Source organism: Schistocerca nitens, chromosome 4 (genome assembly GCF_023898315.1).
Source record: "Schistocerca nitens isolate TAMUIC-IGC-003100 chromosome 4, iqSchNite1.1, whole genome shotgun sequence".
NCBI classification, from domain to species: Eukaryota; Metazoa; Arthropoda; class Insecta; order Orthoptera; family Acrididae; genus Schistocerca; species Schistocerca nitens.
The window spans coordinates 719118858-719144177 of record NC_064617.1 but is presented as its reverse complement, the minus strand read 5'-3'; the positions used below and the strand labels follow the sequence as shown (position 1 = coordinate 719144177).

The following is a 25320-nucleotide window of genomic DNA, read 5'->3' as shown; positions in this document are numbered from 1 at the left end:
CAAGAAAGGGAACACAGGAATGAAGTAACAGTACTCTACTGACCATTAAAATTGCTACACCACGAAGATGACGTGCTACAGACGCGAAATTTAACCGACAGGAAGAAGATGCTGTGGTATGCAATGATTAGCTTTTCAGAGCATTCACACAAGGTTGGCGCCGGTGGGACACCTACAAAGTGCTGACATGAGGAAAGTTTCCAACCGATTTCTCGCACACAAACACCAGTTGACCGGTGTTGCCTGGTGAAACGTTGTTGTGATGCCTCGTGTAAGGAGGAGAAATGCGTACCATCACGTTTCCGACTTCGATAAAGGTCGGATTGTAGCTTATCGCGATTGCGGTTTATCGTATCGCGACATTGCTGCTCGCGTTGGTTGAGATCCAATGACTGTTAACAGAATACGGAATCGGTGGGTTCAGGAGGGTAATACGGAACGCCGTGCTGGGTCCCAACGGCAGTCGAGATGACAGGCATCTTATCCGCATGGCTGTAACGGATCGTGCAGCCACGTCTCGATCCCTGAGTCAACAGATGGGGACGTTTGCAAGACAACAACCATCTGCACGAACAGTTCGACGACGTTTGCAGCAGCATGGACTATCAGCTCGGAGACCATGGCTGCGGTTACCCTTAACGCTGCGTCACAGACAGGAGCGCCTGCGATGGTGTACTCAACGACGAACCTGGGTGCACGAATGGCAAAACGCAATTTTTTCGGATGAATCCAGGTTCTGTTTACAGCATCATGATGGCCGCATCAGTGTTAGGGGACAACGCGGTGAACGCACATTGGAAGCGTGTATTCGTCATTGCATTACTGGCGTATCACCCGGCGTGATGGTATATTGGTTACACATCTCGCTCACCTCTTGTTAGCATTGACGACACTTTGAACAGTGGGTGTTACATTTGATATGTGTTAAGACTCGTGGCTCTACCCTCCATTCGATATCTGCGAAACCCTAAATTTCAGCAGGATAGTGCACGACCGCATGTTGCAGGTCCTGTACGGGACTTTCTGGATACAGAAAATGTTCGACTGCTGCGCTGGCCAGCACATTCTCCAGATCTCTCACCAATTGAAATCGTCTGGTCAATGGTGGCCGAGCAACTGGCTCGTCACAATACGCCAGTCACTACTCTTGATGAACTGTGGTATCGTGTTGAAGCTGCATGGGCAGCTGTACCTGTACACGCCATCCACGCTCTGTTTGACTCAATGCCCAGGCGTATCAAGTCCGTTATTACGGCCAAAGGTGGTGTTCTGGGGGGACTGATTTCTGCGGATCTATGCACCCAAATCGCGTGAAAATGTAATCACATGTCAGTTCTAATATAATATATTCGTCCAATGGTTACCCGTTTATCATCTGCATTTCTTCTTGGTGTAGCAATTTTAATGGCCAGTAGTGCAGAAAAAACATTTCTTCATGCTTTCATTAATACAACCATAGACACTTGTATTAGTATCAGCTTAACTGGAAACTACTGCGGCTACTACTGAGTAGTACGAAATTTTTTATACATTTCATCAACGATATTGAAGACGAATTAAAAATACCTCTTAGAGGTCCTATTTTTCAATAGGATAAAAGACTTTCTGGAAGGTGCGGAGCATGGATTCATACACTTCAGACTGTGTTCTAATATGATCAGCTACTTTCCTGAGAACTTGGGAGGCGCGCTGCTGCAAGCATTCGCAGTGCTTCCACAAACGGTACTCTGGAAGTTGGTGCGCTCTGCCTGGGAGACCAAACCACTTCATGGTAGTCGCATGGATACCGCGGCAGGGAGTCCTTGGTGCGAACAGTTACTTCTGTCTTCCCCTTTAAAAGTCAACTAAATGGGTAAACTGGAGAATCACTTGACCCTTCCTTTCTTTACAGGTCATAAAAACTTCCAACAGTTCATCACTCAGGAATATCTGCAGGGCTTAGAGGCAGCTTATCTAGGAGTTCCTCTCATTGGGATCCCCTTCTTCGATCAGAAGTCTGAAGATGTCAAGATGATCAGCCTAGAAACAGAAAAAAGTTCGTGCTGACATCCAGAACAAAAGAAACAGCTCTAGACGCTATTAAGAGCTCCTCAATTTTCGAAGTAATTTGCAGTCCTTCCGTCCCTTCGCAGAAAAATAAATCATTTGTAGAACAAAATGTACAGTAATAAAAATTATTACAGACGGAACATTGGATCTAATAGAACAACTAATAATTTTCAGTCTATACCTGTTGAATAAACATCCTGGGTTTCGTCTGACAGATTAGGTAATCAATGACAACACCGAATCAGTATGGATTGGACGGGAATTTCAGCATCTCCACTACCGCATATGAATCCGTCTCAAACATTTTTGCCCAAAGTAGTAGCTCAATGGTGAGCTTATGGACTCGTTTTCGAGAGTACGGTGGTTCATTTCTCTCTCTGACCATCCAGTTTTCGGTTTTTGTTGATTTCGATAATCCACTTAGGACAGACGCCGGGATGGTTCCTTGGGAAGCGACACGACCGATTTCCTTGTCTGTTCTTGCACAATCCAAGCTCTGAGTTTCATCTCCAATGATCATGTCGTCCTTCCTTCCTTCATTCCTTCTTTTATTTAAAAATGAACCGTTCTTAATTTCTAGGATCTGTCAACCAATGTATTATTATTGGTCAAAATCATTATCAAACCTCTATGCCCTCCAGGGGCCCACTGCTCTTTCTTGGGTATGTGTGTGGCGCACACATGTCCCCTAGCTGTTGCAGCCTTGCCTCCTTTCTGGGTTGCTTTACCTTCTCCTTGCTTTTCCATCCATGGCCTTACTCCTTCTCTTTGCCCCTCCTTTCCCTCTCTTGGTATTCTTACCTTACTCAGCCCAGCTATCCTCCTGACTTACGGTTTTTTTTTTTGTTTACTTCTCCTTTCCGGATTTTCTTTTTGGATCCCCCTTGGAGGTTTTGTCTCCATCCCTCAATTTGAAATCTACAGTGTGAGCTGGGTAGGGAAGTTCCTCCCTAGCGTCTTTGTCATGGGTTCTTGTCCCCTCCTCCTCTTCCCCTTGTCCCTCTTTCCCCTCTCCCCACGCCATAGCCCTTTAGCTTCCTTGCTAGATTTCTAATTAGCTAGCCAATCCATATTGTTGGGGTGTTGTGTACCCATCTGGCAGAGCCCACAGACACCAAGCCTAGGAGGGGGGGGGGGGGGGGGGGTTGCCTATCTCTTTGGGGCACGGATCTTCCTGCAACGACCGTCATGCCAGGCGGCCGTTGCCGTGGCTGAGTGGCGCCCAAGAGGCGAGCCCCTGATGGGAGTGGGCGCTTCTGTTCCTTTTTTATTTGTTCTCAGTCAGAATGCGGAACGTCTCATGTTTCCGTACGTGTTACAAAAAATTACAAAAAAATAGTTTCACCTGGCGACACTGCCAAATGCTCTTGGGTATTTTTTGTAAGACGTACAGAAACATGTGAGTCGTTCCATCTTAGACAGTAATAGAATTCTGATTGAGGAAAGAAAGAAAAGTTCATTACTCTTCCTACGAATTATAAACAAATCAGTTCTCAATAATACGACTGAGAGTTGTAAAAAAAATTCTCTAACGTCTAACAACTGATCTGCAATGCTCCTCTACACAACAAACAACTTATCTCGTCTTGTGGCTGCAGCTGCGTGATCAGCAAGATGCTAAAATATTTCAAAAGAACTACCGCAATCCATGCAGAGTGCAATGCATGGACTAATCACAACAATTACTGCCATATTTTTATACATAGAAATTGAATGATAAGGAGGGTTTGATCAAGTAACCTTATACGATGGGAAGAAAAATAAAAGAAACCAATAAAGTCTATAGTGTACCATATTTGCAATATAGTGTTTAAACACTGACAAACCTTACACACACTTTTAACTCTTCCACGATATCTATACGCAATAAACACCTTTCTGGCCACAACGAAGGTACGAATATTACTCGCAGTGTATGCATACACAAATCTGACAAAATCCCTCAACTGCTCAAGCAACCAACAACTGCGTGCAGCGGAAAGGCAAATTATCAAAAATCCTCAATTAACACCAAAGTCTCCTCCTCCGGCGCTACTAACACGATCATGGCAGGCTACAGCCTCTCACGCCGCATGGCTTCTCTCCACTGCACGCTGCGTCCGACCACTTCAGACTCCTCTCGACAACTGGTCGCTCGCTGCTACTCATGATGATGATGATGATGGTGATGATGATGATGATGATGATGATGATATCTCAAGCGCAGAGTTTGTGTATGCACGCAGCAGAATCATAAATGTCCAACTTTCACCAGGGCGAACGTTTGCCATATGAAACATGTTAAATTCCCTGGCCGCCTTTCAGCAGCCACGTCTCTTCCTGGGAATAGTTCTGTTTGCTCCTGTTTCGGCCATCCTGGCCTTTACCCGTTAACTACCCCTGACTGGAGGCACAGGCCCGCCGTCTTGGGCGAAATCCTTTCCACATTTCTTGGTCTGCACCAGGACTGACTTTTACCGCCACCAAACTTCTTTTTCTCGTAGAACACATTGACAAGTTCGATGAAGATGAGTCTTTAAGGAAGATTATATTTGGCTCCCTCCTTACAAATACAACTGCTCCCATCCAGTCGATCTACTGTGCCTACAACTGCTTAGGAGACATCCCAGTGAATATCACACATGGTTAATTTTTCTTGAGGACCTTCTCCTCTAGTCCAGTGATGAACTAACAGGTTTTCACTTCCTTTAAGCATCAATAAATCTCAAGGTGATGCTAAATATTGTCTTTATATAAAGAAAAGTATTACCTTCTCAATAACCTCCAAATTGTGAGCTACACCCACAATTTTTTGTTTATGAAATCAGTGAATTTACTCACAGCACTTTCATTGCCTAGTTCTGCAGTCAATTTCAGAACTCAAATTAATAACCAAATTAATTTAATGTCGCTGAACTTTGAATTCCTGGTAAATGTATTAGCACAAAAATAAAAATGGCGAATGTCTGTGGAAGAACGAATGAAAGCAGTGGTGTATTTGTTCACAAAAATATTATTTTATTCATCCTCTTATAACTACAAGAAGCTGATAACTCTCAAAACAAACACAAATCAGAAAACGCATGGTACTTCATTGGCATAGGAGTCATTGGAATGGAAACAAATTCTCCCCTGAATTAATATCGTTTACAACGCAATCTGATTTAGTTTAACACAAATCAGAAAACGGATGGTACTTCATTGGCATAGGAGTCATTGGAATGGAAACAAATTCTCCCCTGAATTAATATCGTTTACAACGCAATCTGATTTAGTTTACATTAATCCACTGTGAGGCCCAGTTTTATTCAAATGGAATAAACTACAATAAGGTACACCACAAATTATGGTTCACCGGAGAACACGGAGCTGAGAATATCATTTAACAACCCTATGCTGGTGCAGCAGTACTTTACCCTTTCACCTTTATTCAGGCGGCAACAGAAAACTGCACGCTGTGGGTGAGGAGCGGCGCGCTGCGACATCTGTAATGTTCTGAAACATCCATGAAAATTTGCAAACAAGGCAGACTGGCGTTCTGTTCATTAGAACATGGGAAACTTCCGTATCAGAGCCGTGAACTCCCGGCAGATTTAAGTGTGAAGTGCATCTGTTCTCTGGCCTGTCCAAACCTATTTGACTTACAGGCACGATGGTCAATGTTGAAATTGTCAAACGTCGGACAGCTGTCACGGAGCGAGTAAGTTCACCCTCATAATAGGTGATACGTCAGAAATGATACGCAGTTCCACTGTCATTACAGGTAGAAGCTGCTACTGGCTCTTAGTCCACCCCTAGTTGCAGATTACAAGTGTCACCCACTAGGTAAAGACCCGAAGTTTCCCACCAGGGGAGGACCAGAAGACGGAGGCAAAAAATCAGAATCACTTTCCACCAAGCCTCGGTAAGGGATCCAAATTATCAGAAAAACCGCCTCCATATTATACAAAATAATCGAACTATCGTCTACTTACTGATACTGAATCTCCCCCCCCCCCCCCCCCCCCCGTGACTGTCCCATTGGCCTGGTAGACAGTTCGAGTTCTCGCATTGAGGAGCAAGCCTCTGCTTTGCATATCCTGAGAGGAGCCGATCAGCGACTCAAAATTTCTGCCTGAAAAAAGATTTGAAACTAGGGAGACGTTATCATGGTAACTATGGTCATATTTCTGCAAAAAAGTATCTAGTAGAGACCACAGTCCCTCGTTTACAGAGAGATGTAATCTTTCCAGACCAACCATTTCCGGTTTCTGAAATAGGGCTGTTGAGCTTCCAAGACAGTTGTTCCTGTGAAGTATTTTTTTGCCGCTCGCTATAAAGTATTTGGCGACTTCTTGGCACCAGAGGTGTTAGTCTTGGCTCCACTAAATACGCGAACCAGCCGCTCTGTTCGTATTGTCCCAGCTTCTAACATGAGAATGCTTGGAGTTTTATGACCATCCCATTGTCAGCACAAAAGTTCTGATTACAGCAGTCTCTCTTAAAAGGCTCCCTCACCAACTTTCCGCCAACTGACCACCTAGGCGATGGTGTCATCTGGCTCAGGTAAAATGTTTTGAAAACCACGTCGTCCTGCTCTGGCCCTAAGTGGAAAGAGAAGAGTGCCATGGCCTGAAGTCCCTCTGCAGCTGTTATCCACAGAGCGCAGCTTCCCAGAATCACTCGTACAGGCACGTCGCTGGACACAGCATTTATGGCCCGCATTCCATATTTCTCCCTGTTCTGTCACCTCCACTATGGCCCCTGAGATAAAGGTTCTCTATAGGCTACAAATGGAGTTACATGAACATTCTGCCCACCATTTACTCATGGAGAAAAGGCCTAAACCACACATAGCAAATATAGTAGTGGGAAACACCGAAATATTGACCTAAAATATGAATATTAATTTTATTGACAGTGTTGTTAAGGTGAGAGAGTGGAGTGCCACTTCTCACTATCTCCCCATTACTGAATAATTTCTGCATGGGAAATGTTATTTTTCAATAAAGCGTTTAGTGTGACGTGGTGCAGAAGAAATTGACACTAACTGGATCTTTGAGAATGACATTCCAGACCGTGACAGGTTTGGCAACTAGAAACAAAAGAAATCCACCAGGTCTTTGACATACATATGTGGCCATAAATACAATGATAGAATGGTTAAAAGGTCATGCAGACATTTAACTAACCCTTTTACACCGAAGCTAAGGTCAGAGAAGACTGGTTTCTGTAATAACGATACAGTATCGTTGAGCATACAGTATCGAGCCCAACAAATACTTACGCACTCTTTCATGACCTAGCTGATCTGCCTCCTCTCTGCTCGCAGCGCTACACACTCTCTCCGTACATAATGATAAACAACGGCACAGCTACCACTATTTCGTCGTTGCTATTGATACATTAAAGTTCTCTTCACTATTACCCAGCAATTTATAGTATTTACACTAAATTACATTCAATTACATACATTCAGAAATACACCATTCCATCCATTACATATTAACTATAGTTTCTATAATAAAGCTTAGAGATTCAGAATCAGAACTACAGAAAAAGTTATCAATGGATATTAAACGCAGAAAAATTCTGGATGGTGCAGAATGTATTTTATCTGCATTTTTGGTGTTACACTCTGTCGGGATACCCATCTCCACTCGCTGAATGTGCTCCGTGCCTTTCTGACATCTCTTTGGATGGTGCCTGGACCACAGATTACGGCCGACATATTCCTGGATCCTAAGGTGTCTGTCCCCCTATGATATCCTAACATCTTTCCCACGTAAAAGTGGTTTTCATTCTGAGTTATAAGTTTGCTGTACTCCTGGAGCAGGGGTAGGGTGGTTGTGGCCTCTTTTTGTGTTTCCTGGTTGTGAGACATATGAACACTCCCCCTTGCAAACACTGCTCCTTTATCCCTCTGTTTTTCCAGTTTCTAGACTTGACCTATCCTTTTATGCCTTCTGCTGTGTGTTTTGGCGTCCTCGCTTTATAGTTTGACCCCTCTGACTGGATCAGTCCACTTTTAGCTGACATTTCTATATGACGTGTGTAAATTTCGAATCGAGGGACTGATGGCCTCGCCGTTTAGCCCTATAGTCCCCCTCAGTCAAAAATACTGTGGAATAGATGTTGTTTTGTTTCCTTTATCATTTAACGAGAAAGCTTTGGTGGTTTAAACAGGAGGCCGGTCCTGTTTACTGGCCTCCATGACCATTCCCTTACCACCACCACCACCACAATGTTTACGGGACGTTCTCATAACAGTTCTTACTTCTCATTTTATCCTTACAGTAAGATACATTACGCAGGTAAAGCCGCTGGTACCAACAGAGATAAATTATAACGCATGTTTATACTTTAGCCCACTTAGATACGTGAATGAGGTAAGAAGAAAGTATGGCTGTTGCTGTCCATAAACCAGTTTACCCGTAGATAGTAAAATTGCCGCAATAGCTACCAGACTACAAATCCACCAAGACAGAAATCGAAGCTGCGTATGAGATCGTTCGAGCAAGACTAAGTATAAAAGATGGGCATAAACTCAACACCCAGATGTAACCGAAAACATAAAAGAAACCGTCGACTCTCTCTTATAGATATCCCCAAATCACGCTGTCCTCATTGGAAGAAAATTTAATCTCTCAGCAGTCGATTCGGTTAATACCAGTTACGTACGTGATGATCGTGGAACACTTCCTCTGAAATAATACCAAACAAATTCTGTGAAAACTATGCCACTCATGATGGAATTACATTAGATCTAACTTGAATCAAAAGGACCTAACATATGTGGGGATGTCGACATAGAAACTGTTATTAGTGATAGTGTGGCAATTGTAGAAACAATGATCATTAAAGTACAGATGGTAACGAAAAGTAGGAAAAAATTTGTTCGGTAAAATAGGTAAAGAGGCAGTACAGTGACATTTCAGAGACATCCTATGTCTATGGACAGGAACACGTGGAAACTGCAGCTCAAGTTGAAAAAAAAAATATGTAACCAAGCAGTGCAGAAATGTGTACGCAGTAGTTCACTATTGGAATGTGATTGGACCGTCCATTTTTTTTTCCCACCACGTTTCTATAGGTCACTTCCTGGTCCGTTAGGTACAAATTTTGCAACTGGTTTTCAACTAATGTGCCGATGAGGTAGAAACTTAGTTTCACGATAGCTCAGAACTGGATTACAACGCTATAACAACTTTCTTGCATGGTATGTGGCAGAGGGTACTTTCTTGTACCACTACCACTGAAATAATTTCTCCTAGCCACATACTGACTCTTGACCAGGTACACACAGCCCCAAAAATTTGTGATTATGAATTTTTAATAGCTACTAAAATACTATTAAGATATTAAACGAAGAACGTTAGGCGCTTATAATACATAATTGATGTATGAATAGTCTATAGCATTTGCTGGAGCCCTAAGGACTGGAACAGATGTGGACTCACTTAGATTTACATTTGGTTTCAAGCCAGCGTGTGATGGCGACTACATTGGTACCAGAAACTTCGCCACTCCACATACTTTCCGAAAATAGCTTCTCGAGAAGATAGTACCTTCCTATATGTGAACGAATTTATTTAATTTTAAAATCCAGACCATTCCTCCAAGGACACTTGGGAGGAAGTAATATGTTGGTTGCCTCGTATTAAACCTGATCTTTCGGAATTGAGAGTGTATGCCTTACCTCGTAATCCAAATTATACCACACAATTTCTTTTGCAGCAATTATTGAGCATTTTTGTGGGTTCTCGCAGACTTGAAATAGAAAAATACGTAACGGCTGATTTTGAATTTAGGCTATTATTCCTTCATTTCTGTGAATTTTACCTGTGGTTACAATAGGAATGTTTTATATTCCACTTCTTCTGATTATCCAGGGTAAACGGGAAATTAGAACCTATTAACGATTAACAACAGTTGTTTATGTGCCAGGTATTACATTTTTGTAGTCTAGGCAAGGCAATGATCATAAGTAGTTAATACAGAAGAATCCTTAACAACTTAGGACACCACCCGTTTTAAACCGAATGGAAAGTTTGTGGGCAGTGCGGATAAGAAGGGAGCGAAAAAGCACACATTTGCAGGGCTAAATAAACGAGAAATGTTGCTGGTGTGCAGGAAAATTTAGCAGTGCAAAGAAGCCATGTACCTGATGTGACTTCGTAGGCTTTTCCGCAGTAATAAGTCTTGAAAGTCTCTTCAGGTTTGCTGCCGGATCCTAAAATGGGCTCGATTCAATATTTCGGTGATCTAACTGTTCGTGATCTTCAGGAGAACGCTACTGCTGCAGCAGCATCAGCTGCTGCTGAGAGTTCTCAGCGGAACGCTGGATCAACAGCGTCCTCTTCAAGATGGTGAACAGTTGGGTCGCCGAAATATTGAATCGAGCTGACTTTAGGATCTGGCAGCAAACCCGAAGAGACTTTCAAGCACTATACTTCTATAAAAAAGAACATTAAAAGTTGTACCATTGCTTAGTGTTCTTATATTTAACACTACAATTAAGTGCACGAGCACCAGAGATGTATTCTCATTTCTGGGCTTCCGCATCTCAGCCGCTAAAAACAGAACTTTTGTAGTGTCACTTCTTTGTCCGTCGGTTAACGCCCCTTTTTCTGAGGAATGAGTAGAAGTATCAAGTTGAAATTTGGTTCTGGGTACGGTCCCTTGGCGGTGTAAAACACTGAAGCTTCTGAATCAATGCAACAAAGAAAATGCTACCTACGTCACATATGGCACTTGCAAGGTCACTCATCAATACCTATAGATCTAATGTCCATACAAATAACTACGTTTGTACGGAACCCACAGAGCGTAAGTCCTATTCGCGATCGTTTGTACTGTATTAACTCCGTTTTACACGAAAAATCTACTATTAAGTAACAAAAAAAGTCATCGTATCACATTACAAATGTTCTTTCCCACGTTCCGTTATTGTACGCACCATTTTATCTCTCTTTCACGGCAGTTCAAATGGCTCTGAGCACTATGGGACTTAACTTCTGAAGTCATCAGTCCCCTAGAACTTAGAACTAATTAAACCTAACTAACCTAAGGACATCACACACATCCATACCCGAGGCAGGATTCGAACCCGCGACCGTAGCGCCTAGAACCGCTCGGCCACTCCGGCCGGCCCACGGTAGTATGAATGGTGTTTCCAGTACGCATACCTTAGGAAGCACCTGTCGCCCACAGCTACACGGAGCAGATGGAACAGCCTTCGGCGGTGTACCAGGAGAACGAGGAGTGTCGGCTACAGAGCGCCATCATGTGCTTGATGTACGTATTGCGCCACGCCGGGGCGCCGCACCTACGTTGCTGACAGCCGCTGCTGCTCCTGCTGGACGCTGTTAGCCCTCGCTGGCAGCCGCTCTTCTGATCGTTTCGATTTTTTTTTTTTTTACAACCTAGAAGGGTGCCTTCGAGAGTGTGCTAAAGCAGAACCATAAGCACAATTAACCCTGAGCTTTTTGTGTATTTATACTTTTTCTGATTACTCGATGTGGCCAAAGGCCTCCAGTCAGTCATTACTGTTCGTTCCAAAGGCATTAACAATGCAGCTAATATCCTTTACCAGCGGTGGCTACATAGTTTTAATCCATTACAGCATATCGTTACATTTATGCTATAAATCACGGGACTGCACTTGTGAGTTTTTGGACAATAATGAGCTTCCATGTATCTAGTTACGCTTGTGTTAGTAATTGAGAAGCAGTCTACTACTGCTAGAATTGGCAACACAATTAGTGACTTTTCTACAGCCAGAATCTCATGACATTAAGGATTTACAGTGTAACAATTGCAATATTGTATATTTCAGGTTCAAAAACCTGTAAATCATTCCTTAATAAACAAGGTTTCACATGTCATTTATTGAAACTGATTGAACATCATTTGTATGATATGGAAATGTTACATTTTCAGCGTTACATAAAATTATCGCTAAGCACTAATGAGAGCATTTTAATAATTCTTACTTCTATTTCACAACTTTTTCACTAGTTTCAATTTCTTAATTTTCGTTGGAGAACAACTGCCGCGTGCACTAAGATTGTGAGAGAACATCGTATCACCCAAAACTGTCTCCTCCCACAAAAGGAACTAAAGCTGCAAAAGGTAGTAGTCATTATGCCATAGAAAACAGAAATGGTCTGTTTCTGTGCAAATAGCAAGAAAAGTTATTTCTGCAACATACTGAACAAAACAAGAACAGGGGTGGGACTGATGGAATGGCTCAAAATGTGAATCAGTACAGGATAAACAATGGTAACACGAGATAGTAAGAGTTCTATTCGGTTGGTTATCGGATGTCAGTGTACACAATGTCTCGATACTCTACCGAGAAAATGGAAACACAGTCTCTCATATCAATTTGCGAATGGAGACTGTGCAGCTGTACTTCAGGTGTGCCGCAGGGGAGAGTCGTAGGACCGTTGCTATTCACAGTATATACAGGGTGTTTCAAAAATGACCGGTATATTTGAAACGGCAATACAAACTAAACGAGCAGCGAGAGAAATACACCGTTTGTTGCAATATGCTTGGGACAACAGTAAATTTTCAGGCAGACAAACTTTCGAAATTACAGTAGTTACAATTTTCAACAACAGATGGCGCTGCGGTCTGGGAAACTCTATAGTACGATATTTTCCACATATCCACCATGCTTAGCAATAATATGGCGTAGTCTCTGAATGAAATTACCCGAAACCTTTGACAACGTGTCTGGCGGAATGGCTTCACATGCAGATGAGATGTACTGCTTCAGCTGTTCAATTGTTTCTGGATTCTGGCGGTACACCTGGTCTTTCAAGTGTCCCCACAGAAAGAAGTCACAGGGGTTCATGTCTGGCGAATAGGAAGGCCAATCCACGCCGCCTCCTGTATGTTTCGGATAGCCCAAAGCAATCACACGATCATCGAAATATTCATTCAGGAAATTAAAGACGTCGGCCGTGCGATGTGGCCGGGCACCATCTTGCATAAACCACGAGGTGTTCGCAGTGTCGTCTAAGGCAGTTTGTACCGCCACAAATTCACGAAGAATGTCCAGATAGCGTGATGCAGTAATCGTTTCGGATCTGAAAAATGGGCCAATAATTCCTTTGGAAGAAATGGCGGCCCAGACCAGTACTTTTTGAGGATGCAGGGACGATGGGACTGCAACATGGGGCTTTTCGGTTCCCCATATGCACCAGTTCTGTTTATTGACGAAGCCGTCCAGGTAAAAATAAGCGTCATCAGTAAACCAAATGCTGCCCACATGCATATCGCCGTCATCAATCCTGTGCACTATATCGTTAGCGAATGTCTCTCGTGCAGCAATGGTAGCGGCGCTGAGGGGTTGCCGCGTTTGAATTTTGTATGGATAGAGGTGTAAACTCTGGCGCATGAGATTATATGTGGACGTTGGCGTCATTTGGACCGCAGCTGCAACACGGCGAACGGAAACCCGAGGCCGCTGTTGGATCACCTGCTGCACTAGCTGCGCGTTGCCCTCTGTGGTTGCCGTACGCGGTCGCCCTACCTTTCCAGCACGTTCATCCGTCACGTTCCCAGTCCGTTGAAATTTTTCAAACAGATCCTTTATTGTATCGCTTTTCGGTCCTTTGGTTACATTAAACCTCCGTTGAAAACTTCGTCTTGTTGCAACAACACTGTGTTCTAGGCGGTGGAATTCCAACACCAGAAAAATCCTCTGTTCTAAGGAATAAACCATGTTGTCTACAGCACACGTGCACATTGTGAACAGCACACGCTTACAGCAGAAAGACGACGTACAGAATGGCGCACCCACAGACTGCGTTGTCGTCTATATCTTTCACATCACCTGTAGCGCCATCTGTTGTTGAAAATTGTAACTACTGTAATTTCGAAAGTTTGTCCGCCTGAAAATGTACTGTTGTCCCAAGCTTATTGCAACAAACGGTGTATTTCTATCGCTGCTCGTTTAGTTTTTATTGCCGTTTCAAATATACCGGTCATTTTTGAAACACCCTGTATAAGTGACCTTGTGGATAACATCGTAAGTTCAATGAGGCTTTTTGCGGATGATGCTATAGTATATCGAGAGGTTGTAACAATGGAAACTTGTACTGAAATGCAGGATGATCTGCAACGAACTGACGCATAGTGCAGGGAATGGCAATTGAATCTCAATGTAGACAAGTGTAATGAGGTGCGAATACCCAGAAAGAAAGATCCTTTATCATTTAGCTACAATATAGCAGGTCAGCAACTGGAAGCAATTAATGCCAGAAATTACCTGGGAGTAAGCATTAGGAGTGATTTAAAATGGAATGACCATATAAAATTAATCGTTGGGAAAGCAGATACCAGACTGACATTCATTGGAAGAATCCTAATGAAATGCAGTCCGAAAACAAAGGAAGTAGGTTACAGTACACTTGTTCACCCACTGCTTGAATGCTGCTCACCGCTGTGGGATCCGTACCAGATAGGGTTGATAGAAGAGATAGAGAAGATCCAACGGAGAGCAGCGCGCTTCGTTACAGGATCATTTAGTAATCGCGAAAGCGTTACGGAGATGATAGATAAACTCCAGTGGAAGACTCTGCAAGAGAGGCGCTCAGTCGCTCGGTACGGGCTTTTGTTGAAGTTTCGAGAACATACCTTCAACGAAGAGTCAAGCAGTGTATTGCTCCCTCCTAGGTACATCTCGCGAAGAGACCATGAGGATAAAATCAGAGAGATTAGAGCCCACACAGAGGCATACCGACAATCCTTCTTTCCACGAACAATACGAGACTGGAATAGAAGGGAGAACAGGTAGAGGTACTCAAGGTACCCTCCGCCACCCACCCTCAGGTGGCTTGCGGAGTATGGATGTAGATGTAGATGCTCTTTCCTCCTTAAAACATGAGGTCAAGTCGGTGGCGTTTCATTGTAAGCTTTCTTGTACACCCACTTCTTCTTCATCGAAAACTTTGGTATTACCTTTCAAGCTATCAGTACCACCGAAAAAGAAGACGTCGGAAAGAGATAGAAAAGTTGGGACATCATCCGTATTAATCTATTCTACAGAAGTCAATCATAAGTCGAAGTAAGAGCTAAGCAACATCCCAAAAACAGCAAAGACACTAAAGGCCAAAGCGTGAAACGCAAAAATCCAGAAACCTCCAAAGAAAAAACGGCATCTCATCAAGAAACTACGATCTACGTCGAAGGAAGAATCCAGTGGTAATGGTACAATTATCCGTTCTGATGTACAGTCTGTAATGGATTTCGTACCGTCTATTGTCTGTACCAGAATACAACGATTCTGTAAGTCTCTTCTGCTATGGAAAAGTTTATGAAGAAGAGATCTGCGTGCGATGTGAGCCCCATTTCGATTATGCTGGTGCAGAGAAGGGACATCGTTCTTGTGATTTCTGCAAATAAAATAAACTAAGGTGCATTATTAAACAGTAAAACTGTATTGTCTATTGTATTACACATAATGTATTGCCTAAGTCTCATTACACCTTATTTTTTGACGAATGTAATTTTCTTATTAAATTTTCAACCATCTAATACAGGCTGCCTGAATAAATCATATTACGATCCATTTGATACTTTTAATTTTTAATAAGAAAATTTTTGTTAATTATTTTTTCACAATATGTGGGGTGTTAGGTGCAAAAGTGCAGATATTTTTATTGGTGGCTGAGCGCAGTGTACTGAACAACATTACATCAGTATTTTCTGCATTTTCAGAATATTAATTATAGCTATTAGAAGTTTGGTGTTTTTAGGTTAGTTAGTACCTCCAGGTACATGTGGCGCAAGTTCAGCTACCTTTGCTCCTCGTATAATTGCTAATTTTGCCAACACACGTATCAACGTCCTTGCATATTTCCACTCAGCGATGTCGTAATTTTCTGGGATGACTCATCACTTAGAGAGTAATGGTTGCACAAAAGCGATCAGTAAGAATAATAGGTGGTCTTCATCCACGGACGTCATGTAGATACCTCTTGAAGGAGCTAAGCATTTTAACTGCGCCTTCACAACATATTTTTTTCGTTAATGATAATTCATCATAAATAATCCATGACAATTTGAGAACAGCGATGTGCTTACTTAAAACACTGGAGGGAAAAATGACCTTTATTATCCATTGTTAAAGCTGGCAGTAGCTCAGAGAGGATTTAAAGAGGTAGTAAATAAAATTTTTCATCATTTGTCCAGTAACATAAAATGACTGACAGCTAGCGAAGGAAGTTTTAAACCTAATTTAAAATCATTTCTCCTGGTTAAAAAACTGGTAGACAGCAAAAAATTTGAAAAGAAAAACCTTGTTTTTAAATGTAATTGCATGAGTACGAATAAAATAATGGGTTCATTAACATTAACACTAATCATGTACACATATCGTGTAAACTGACTAGTTCTACGTCATTTCGGTAAAAGAATCGTTCAAATTATCTATGGAATATGTAACTAAGTAACTAGCAAGAACAAGCCATTAGTACTTATTTTTCCCTGGGCAGCAGATCCGGTGTTGAAGCGCGGATGCGTGAATGGAAAATGGTTAGTCTATAGTGACAGGCTTAGTCCATTTAGTGATGCAATTATGGCGTGCAGAAAACAGCAGGTAGTAAATTACGTGATGTGTTTGCGGGAAGACCGTTACACGCAGAGAAAAACAACTAAAGTTGGTACATATTCATGTACCAATGGGCAAGTATCTGCACCTACACCAAAAACACTTTGTATAAGCTATCACAAGAAGTCACAGACTCTGTTCGTTTTGGTTTTGGACATTTTAATCATTCTGGAGGTAAATTATGCTCAAAAATGAAAATAATAATCGCATCTCGCATAACAGTGAACATCATTGACGAACAAGAGAGTAAAAACATAATTTCAATGATTTTGTATTTTTTAGATGTGCGGTAACTACAGAAGACGTGAGGGAACTTCGTTGCTATTTTCGTTGTACCTTTACTCTCGCAATTTTTTTTTTAAGACCGTATTACAGGTAGTGTAACGGGCTTATTTGCCTTATGTTATTGTATTGTAAATCTACTATTACGAATCGTTTAGAGTTCTTTAGTTTTACAGAACTCAAAACCATTAATGAAACCAGATTGTACTTTTTCTTTTGGTGTTTTTCTTTCACTTCTGTATTAACGTCGACTGTTGTTTCTGGATATCTGCGTCCTTGGTATCAGGTTAACTCGATCGGCCTTATCCTGTTCTGCTTTTGCACCAATGACTGTTTATTTATGCAGTATTGTAATGGACCACGTATAGGCGAGACAGCGGAACGTCAGTACCAGAGATCTCGCAGCAGTCGTCTTGGGTAGGAAGCTGCCAACGCACTTCTCTGCAATCACTGTCGGCTGTCAACCGATATTTCTTTTCTGCGAAGCATCAATACAAATAAACGTCGATAGACAAATAATAGTCGAGCGAGTTTGATAGGTTCACGTGAGGTTTCAGTTTACCATTTAACAATTCTCCTTCATAAACACCTCAAATTAAAATTGCATTTGTGCTGTTAAGGGTAATTTCAATGTCAGAACTTTAAGTAGTTGTCCCATAACAAAGTGTGTTGAGCTAACGGTTATAATTTGAGTAACGATATTTTGAAGACACTAGGGATAAATATTGAACTGCTACCGATGCTGTGAACTTGCGTTATTACAGGTAGTGCTTGTGAAACAATAGTCATTTATAATTACTTAACGACTTGAAATCGAATTTGTTTACGGCTGCGACATTTCAAGCCATTTCATCACTCCTTTTTCAGTGCAGACATCAACTTTGGTTCAAATGGTTCAAATGGCTCTGAGCACTATGGGACTCAACTGCTGAGGTCATTAGTCCCCTAGAACTTAGAACTAGTTAAACCTAACTAACCTAAGGACATCACAAACATCCATGCCCGAGGCAGGATTCGAACCTGCGACCGTAGCGGTCTTGCGGTTCCAGACTGCAGCGCCTTTAACCGCACGGCCACTTCGGCCGGCTGACATCAACTTTATTCCAATTAGAAATCATTTACTTGTTTGTTGATTGCACCGTTTAATAATTAGTTTTCCGACAAGAACATTCTAAATTCTAACAGATCTTAATTTCTATCAATAGTAAGCCAATACACATCAACTTTACTTACTTTGTTAAAGACGTTTCCTTATAGCAAAGTTGTACTGCCTACACTCATATCCATTTTCAATAGCAAACACGAATCAGAGATATTTGTTGTTACAGCAGCTCTTGCCAAATAATATTTGTAGATATTTTGTCCCTTTATGTCTCTCACTCATATGTATTTATTTTGTATGTGATTGAAGTGTGCTTGTGTCCCGTACCTGTGATCTCAGCCAATCTTTCTTAGAGGTAGACGCTATCTACCAGATAATGGAAGAGATACATTAGCTCACGACAGAAACAGACTGCCTACGGGTTGGATTAATGGTGAGGTGTGTGGCACTTTAATCCTAGTAGTTCACGAGGAGTTTTAACGAACGTTTCGCTACAGAACTTGTAAGTGCTCGTGCAGTAAGGCACTTTTAAATTTTACAAGCTAATTGGCAAGGTGGGGGAAGGTATCGCTGCGTGTTTACTTACAGTATACTGTGAAAATCATTATAGAACACGTAGCCGAATGACTGTCCCTGCAGCTTTATCATAAACAAACTTAACGGAACAGCAGTAGTAAATCGGAATCGATAGGGGTAAAGAAGACTGGATTGGATTGTTTGGGGGAAGAGACAAAACAGCGAGGTCATCGGTCTAATCGGATTAGGAAAGGACGGGGAAGGAAGTCGGCCGTGTCCTTTGAAAGGAATCATCCCGGCATTTGCCTGGAGCGATTTTAGGAAAATCACGGAAAACCTAAATCAGGATGGCCGGACGCGGGATTGACCCGTCGTCCTCCCGAATGCGAGTCCAATAAAGAGGAAGAAGATAGGGCCGTTTCAGTAGCCATTTGTACGTACTTGTACTGAACATTTATTCAACGCCTGTGTAAACAATACATTTTATAATAAATAATCTTCCCGTCACGCTACTTGCGTTTACTCTTCTCTGTTCGATGCCGATGCGTGTTCCCGAGAGACCGGACGAACTGTACACTGTTTTCATTTCGTGTGCCGAGGTTTGGAGACGTTGCAGCAGAGCCAGGTGAGTACTTTGTACGAGAGGAAGGCGGCGACGGCCACGGCTAGGAGGATCACGGCGGCGACGTCGAGCAGCAGCGTCTGCCACGGCATCAGGTCCAGCGAGAGGCTGCGCAGGTGCGGCGCGCCGCGGTGCCGGATCACGTACTCCACCCACCACACCGCGCGCTCCAGCGACGTCGCCTGGTGCTCGCGGAAAACTGCGGAGAACTTCTGCATGTTCTCCTGGTAGCTGCCGAGAACAAGTAGAGAGGGAGCGAATATTACTTCGGCGAAGCACACGCGGTCACTCTAGAATTACGTACAAATTGTTCTACGCTCTCAATTTCCACACCAAAACGGTAGCTCACCTCTCGAATATTTGGTATTAAACTAAGACTGTCATTCGTCTAAATACACTTAAAGACAAAAAACGAAGAACCATTAAGGAATTTCCCGAATGGGACGGAAATCTGGGCTTAGTTCAAAACTGGATTCATCGATAAAGGCAATTTTACTTCGCTCAACGAGAATCTAGGTCGAAGACATGCCTGGTGACGCCCCGGATGCGAGTCGCATACCAATATGATTGTCGCCCGCCATGGCGTGGGGTGCCATTTCTTTTCATAGCAGGACCCCTTTGGTTGTCGTCCACGACATTTCAGCAAGATAATGCCCGCCCGCGCATGATGAGGTTCCTGCTGCCTTTCTTCTTGCTCGTCAAATCCTACCTTGGCCAGCAAGGTCGCCGCGTCTCTGCCCAATTGAGAACGTTTGCAGCTTTACGGGCAAGCCCCTCCAACCACCTCGGGATTTTGACGATCTAACGCACCAGTTGGTCAGAATTTGGCACGATATTCATCAGGATGACTTCCAACAACTCCATCAATCAGTGCCATTCCGAATAACGGCTTGCGAAAGGGCCAGAGGTGGACCAACGCTTTATTGACGAACATGTTCTGTTAGTAAGACCTGTCACCACCACAACAGCCAAAGTTTTGGAAAATTAGTTGAACCACATAATCCAAGGTACCACTCTTTGTTAATTAAGGCAGGCACCACCACAGCAGACAGTCACCTAACAAAAGGTACCATGTACATCAACATGTAATTAGTAGATTAAGGACCTAGATTAACATAAAGATGTAGTGAAATAAGTCTAATCCGCCCTCCCCCCCTCTCCCCCTCCCCCAACCTCCCCCACTCTGTTGGCTGTGCGACCACCTATAACAACACAGTTTTCTTAGAGATAGATTAACTAGAACTAGAGTATCAAGTAAAGAGTTAAAATGTAAGCGCAGACCAACTGCGCACTTACGCACTTACGCCGCCCTTCCTCGACGGGCAAGTGGTGGGGACGGTCAACATCCTGCCAGAACGAGCACAGCGGCCGCCGCGGAACGACAACACTCGCCGAGCTGCCGACTGGTGCAACTACACAAAAGGAAGCAGTGGGAAGCAGCACCCGCTGCACAGAATCTAAGAACCCTAAACCCACGCCCCATAAACCGAGGATGATCGTGGGCCACGAGGCCTTATTGTTACCGACCATGCCCTCCAATGCCCACGATTTGTTTTGTAAATAAATAGATCCCAGAGAAAAACAACAAAAAACCACACACAAGTACACGTAGATTCGGTGAAGCCGAAGGCACTGTCAAACACCACGTTAAAAAAGAAAAAGGAAAAAAAAAAAGAAAAGCTTTATTGACTTGCTCAGTTTGTGAACCTCTTTCTCTTGCGAAAATAATCAAATTTTTCTGAACTTGTAATCATTTGTTTGTCCTTACCTGTACGCATGTGCATCACGTCTACTGAGTTTCGTCCCATTCGGATAATTCCTGTGAGGTTTTTTTTTCCCCATATCGTTTCACACCTGATCTTCCACACATGTATTTTCTAGCACATACGGTAATATGAACACGTCAGCACATCGTTTCCAACCTAAACATTAACATTCCCCACACAGAGACAGCCAGCGTCGCTCGTTTCTCTTATTAATTTATTGTTGGTTTCTAGCATACCCACTGTTTAACCTTCATAAACGAAAAGCATTTACGAATATATCATTTATATAGTTATTCTTTACAATTACGCCCTGTTATATCAGAAGCTAAAATAGGCTACACAAGACACACTTTCTTTGATAATAATGACTTTATATATTCGTTGTTTATTTCTGGTAATGAATATAAAAACTAATACTACAAAAATGCTAATATTACAACTACAACTACTCCTACTACTACAAAAGTATAATAAAACCCTTAACCAGTTACCAAACTACTAATGCTACTGTCTGTACTACGGAATCTGTCGTTTTTGTTCATTTATTTTGGTGTATTTAATCTGCAGGCTGTTGTTGCCTCTACTTGATCCGCCTTCACACTACCCCAGTCAACAGCCATCGTCCGCCCGATTCCTTCGGTGTACGGCAGCAAGACAGCAGAGTTTCCACTATAACAAGCAATTCCACGATTGACTGTTACCTCATCGAATCCATACTTCCGTGATTACTTGCAGCAAAGGAATATAAATTCTTAAGAAAGAATTGTTATTGTCGACCTCAGTTGTCTTCTCTTCATCTGCACAATATGTTGTCTCGACAGGATGGCAGCATTGCGACGTGTATTTGAATGCTTCATGATCTCTTCCTTCGCTTTCCTGGATACTCTCACAGTGTGTACTCTATAGTGCCCAAATAGCCGCAGGCGCAACTATCATTCATCTGTCTTTTGATTTTTTATGGATACGTAGCATGCGGGTCGTGACGGATCAGGGAATGTATCAGTCAACTCGACAGGTTAGGAAATCTCATTTTTAGGCTTTCTCTGACGTTAGGGAGAAATTCACATGTTCTCCTTCCTGTATCTAAAGTTACCATTCATTCTGCCACAGTTGTAATATGCGATCTTGTACTGACTTCTTCGTATTCGCCTCAGTTCCAAGTATGCTTCCTTCTTCCATTTGATTGCCTTCCTTTAACCAATGAAGGGCTCCAGTTTTCCTAATTTTCAAGTCCAGTGGACATAGCCCACAATTGCCAACAAAGAATCACTTGGGATAGTGCAGTAGGCGTCCGTTAATCTTAGTAACACACCTCGCTGAACTCTTCTCACTAATGAGATTGGCTTCAAAAGCTTCGATCTATGAGCCCAAACGGTCACACCATATCCTACGACTGATGCTAATATATATTGGTGATATGCTCTGATTGTTTTCAGGGGAAGCTGAAATTGCCTATCATCACTATTGTTCCCTTTGTGCCTGCCTGCCTTTCGTCCGGGAATAGCCCTACAAATCTCTTTATGTGCTTATTCTCATCGTTACATCATTTAATCGGCCGTGGCAGAGCACGCACTGAGTGAGACCAACCACGTAATAAAATTCGCCGACACGGAAGTTCCGGCTGTAGAGAAGCACTATCACACCCGCTTGTCCAGAGAAGCTGAGGAAATACAAAAACACGCGAACAGCTTCAACAAGAAAGAGGAAAGCCTTAAGGTAAACGGATCCTGGCTTCCCGTACTGCAGCGAACGACCGTCCCAGGTAGCAAGAGGAGAACCGCACCGGAAATGACCGCGGAGAAGCCCTCGGACGCTGGCGCGCCAGGTACATATAGTCTGCGGCCGCGAGCTCGGCTCCGACAATATGAGACTCAACCGCAACTACGACCACTACGCCAAACACCGACCTGACGGCAGAGGCGGCGTTGCTATATACACCAAGACTACCCTGGCCACCCAAGAGGTCCCACTCCCACCTCAATATCAACATCTAGAGGCAGACATGATATCCATACCCCGCCCCAGACGCAGACGCCTCATCATAGCCTGCCTATACAACCCACCAAACACTCCACTTCCAAGATCCTTCCTCCTCTACCTAGCAACCTTTAAAGAATACTTCCTCCTAACTGACCTGAACGCAAGACATGAACTACTAGAAGACACCACACACAATCAAAATGGAACCGACCTACTTGACTTCCTCACCACCGAAAACGCAACAAGACTTCCCATCAATGCCTTCACCTTCATAGGACACAACGGCTGCTCCCTCCCCGATCACATCCTATACAGCCCCTCCCTCTCTGATACTATCACCCAGTATTCGGTAGGTGACACCCTTACCAGCCCTCACCTACCCATCCTCTTCAGCACCACTGCCATCAATCCCCCTCCGCCAGCTCCCACATCCCGAACGATAAAACTCTATAGCAAAGCTGACTGGGCAAAGTACAAAGAGACCATTAACAACAACCTACTAGCCCCACTAACCATTACCGACACCGACGACCTTAACCACATCAATGACAGAATAATAGACACCATCAAGACAGCCATTGACGCAGCCATCCCCACCAAAACCATCGCCTCCTTCAAACCGCACCTTCCCCCCGAAATACTCAGACTGATCCGAAAAAAAGGAAAGCTCTACCGCGAAATCAACAAAGACAGAAACCCCTGCCCGCATCTCGTGGTCGTGCGGTAGCGTTCTCGCTTCCCACGCCCGGGTTCCCGGGTTCGATTCCCGGCGGGGTCAGGGATTTTCTCTGCCTCGTGATGGCTGGGTGTTGTGTGCTGTCCTTAGGTTAGTTAGGTTTAAGTAGTTCTAAGTTCTAGGGGACTTATGACCACAGCAGTTGAGTCCCATAGTGCTCAGAGCCATTTTTGAACAGAAACCCCGACCTTAAAACAATCTGGAACAGGCTAAACAACGAAATTAAGCGACTCACCTCTGAACACCGACAAAAACAATGGGACGAAACCTGTTCCAAACTTGACTACAGATAAGGACGCAAATTTTGGAACAAGTTCAAGACACTCACGGGACAAAACACTGACACGACATTCAAACTAAACGTAGACGACTCCCCCACCACCGACCCCACCCAAGTAGCAGAAGCCTTCAAAACCGTCCTAGAAGACACCCACAAATTCCCACAGGACCCCCTATTTATCGAACCATTCCACCACACAGTCACCACAGAACTCCCCCTTCTACTCGTCTCCCCCACCGCCCTCACAGAAGAAGACACTAAACTGCAGAATCTAATTACCGAGAGTGAAATTAAAAAGGCCATCTTCTCAGGCAGAAACCCAGCCCCTGGCGAGAACGGGATACAGCGTCTACACCTCTGCAACTGCCCCCTCAACACCATCATCCCCCTCCTGAACCCTCCTATTCAACTTCTGCCTCTCCCACAACACCATCCCCACAGCGTGGAAATCCGCCAAAGTCATCATGATCCCCAAACCAGGCAAACCCAAATCAGATCCCAAATCCTACCGCCCCATATCCCTCCTTGACGTCCTCCGCAAGACCTTTGAAAGAATAATTACAGACAGACTCACTCACTTTACTGACAAACTCCAACTCATCCCTCACCTCCAGTCTGGCTTCCGAAAACTCCACTCCACCAATGATCCCCTTCTCCGACTCACTTCAGACATAACAAGACAGCAGAACCTTGGACAGTGCACGCTCGCTGTCTTTCTGGACATCGAGCGGGCATTCGACAAAATCTGGCATGACGGACTTCTATACAAGCTGCTTAAGACAGGCTTCCCACCGCAGACAGTACGACCAATCCAAACCCTATTAAACGACGTCGCAAGCTGAAGATGAACAGATAGAGAAAGTGTATGAGGATATTGAAAGGGTAATGCAGTATGTAAAGGGGGACGAAAATCTAATAGTCATGCGCGACTGGAATGCAGTTGTAGGGGAAGGAGTAGAAGAAAAGGTTACAGGAGAATATGGGCTTGGGACAAGGAATGAAAGAGGAGAAAGACTAATTGAGTTCTGTAACAAGTTGCAGCTAGTAATAGCGAATACCCTGTTCAAGAATCACAAGAGGAGGAGGTATACTTGGAAAAGGCCGGAAGACACGGGAAGATTTCAATTAGATTACATCATGGTCAGACAGAGATTCCGAAATCAGATACTGGACTGTAAGGCGTACTCAGGATAGTAGTGATGAAGAGTAGGCTGAAGTTCAAGGCATTAGTCAGGAGGAATCATTACGCAAAGAAGTGGGATACGGAAGTACTAAAGAATGACGAGATACGTTTGAAGTTCTCTAACGCTATAGATACAGCAATAAGGAATAGCGCAGTAGGCAGTACAGTTGAAGAGGAATGGACATGTCTAAAAAGGGCCATCACAGAAGTTGGGAAGGAA

At 43.4% G+C, this 25320-nt stretch overlaps 1 protein-coding gene across 1 annotated transcript in view; it reads right to left on the bottom strand.

The window, feature by feature from the left end:
* Positions 1 to 18971: 18971 nt before the first annotated feature.
* Positions 18972 to 25320, bottom strand: part of LOC126252026 (UDP-glucosyltransferase 2-like) — a 167797-nt gene continuing 161448 nt past the window's right edge. The window contains exon 7 of the mRNA XM_049952812.1: positions 18972 to 19386. Coding sequence (XP_049808769.1) covers positions 19116 to 19386 — 271 coding nt within the window. The 3' untranslated portion in view covers positions 18972 to 19115. The remainder of the gene's footprint in view (positions 19387 to 25320) is intronic.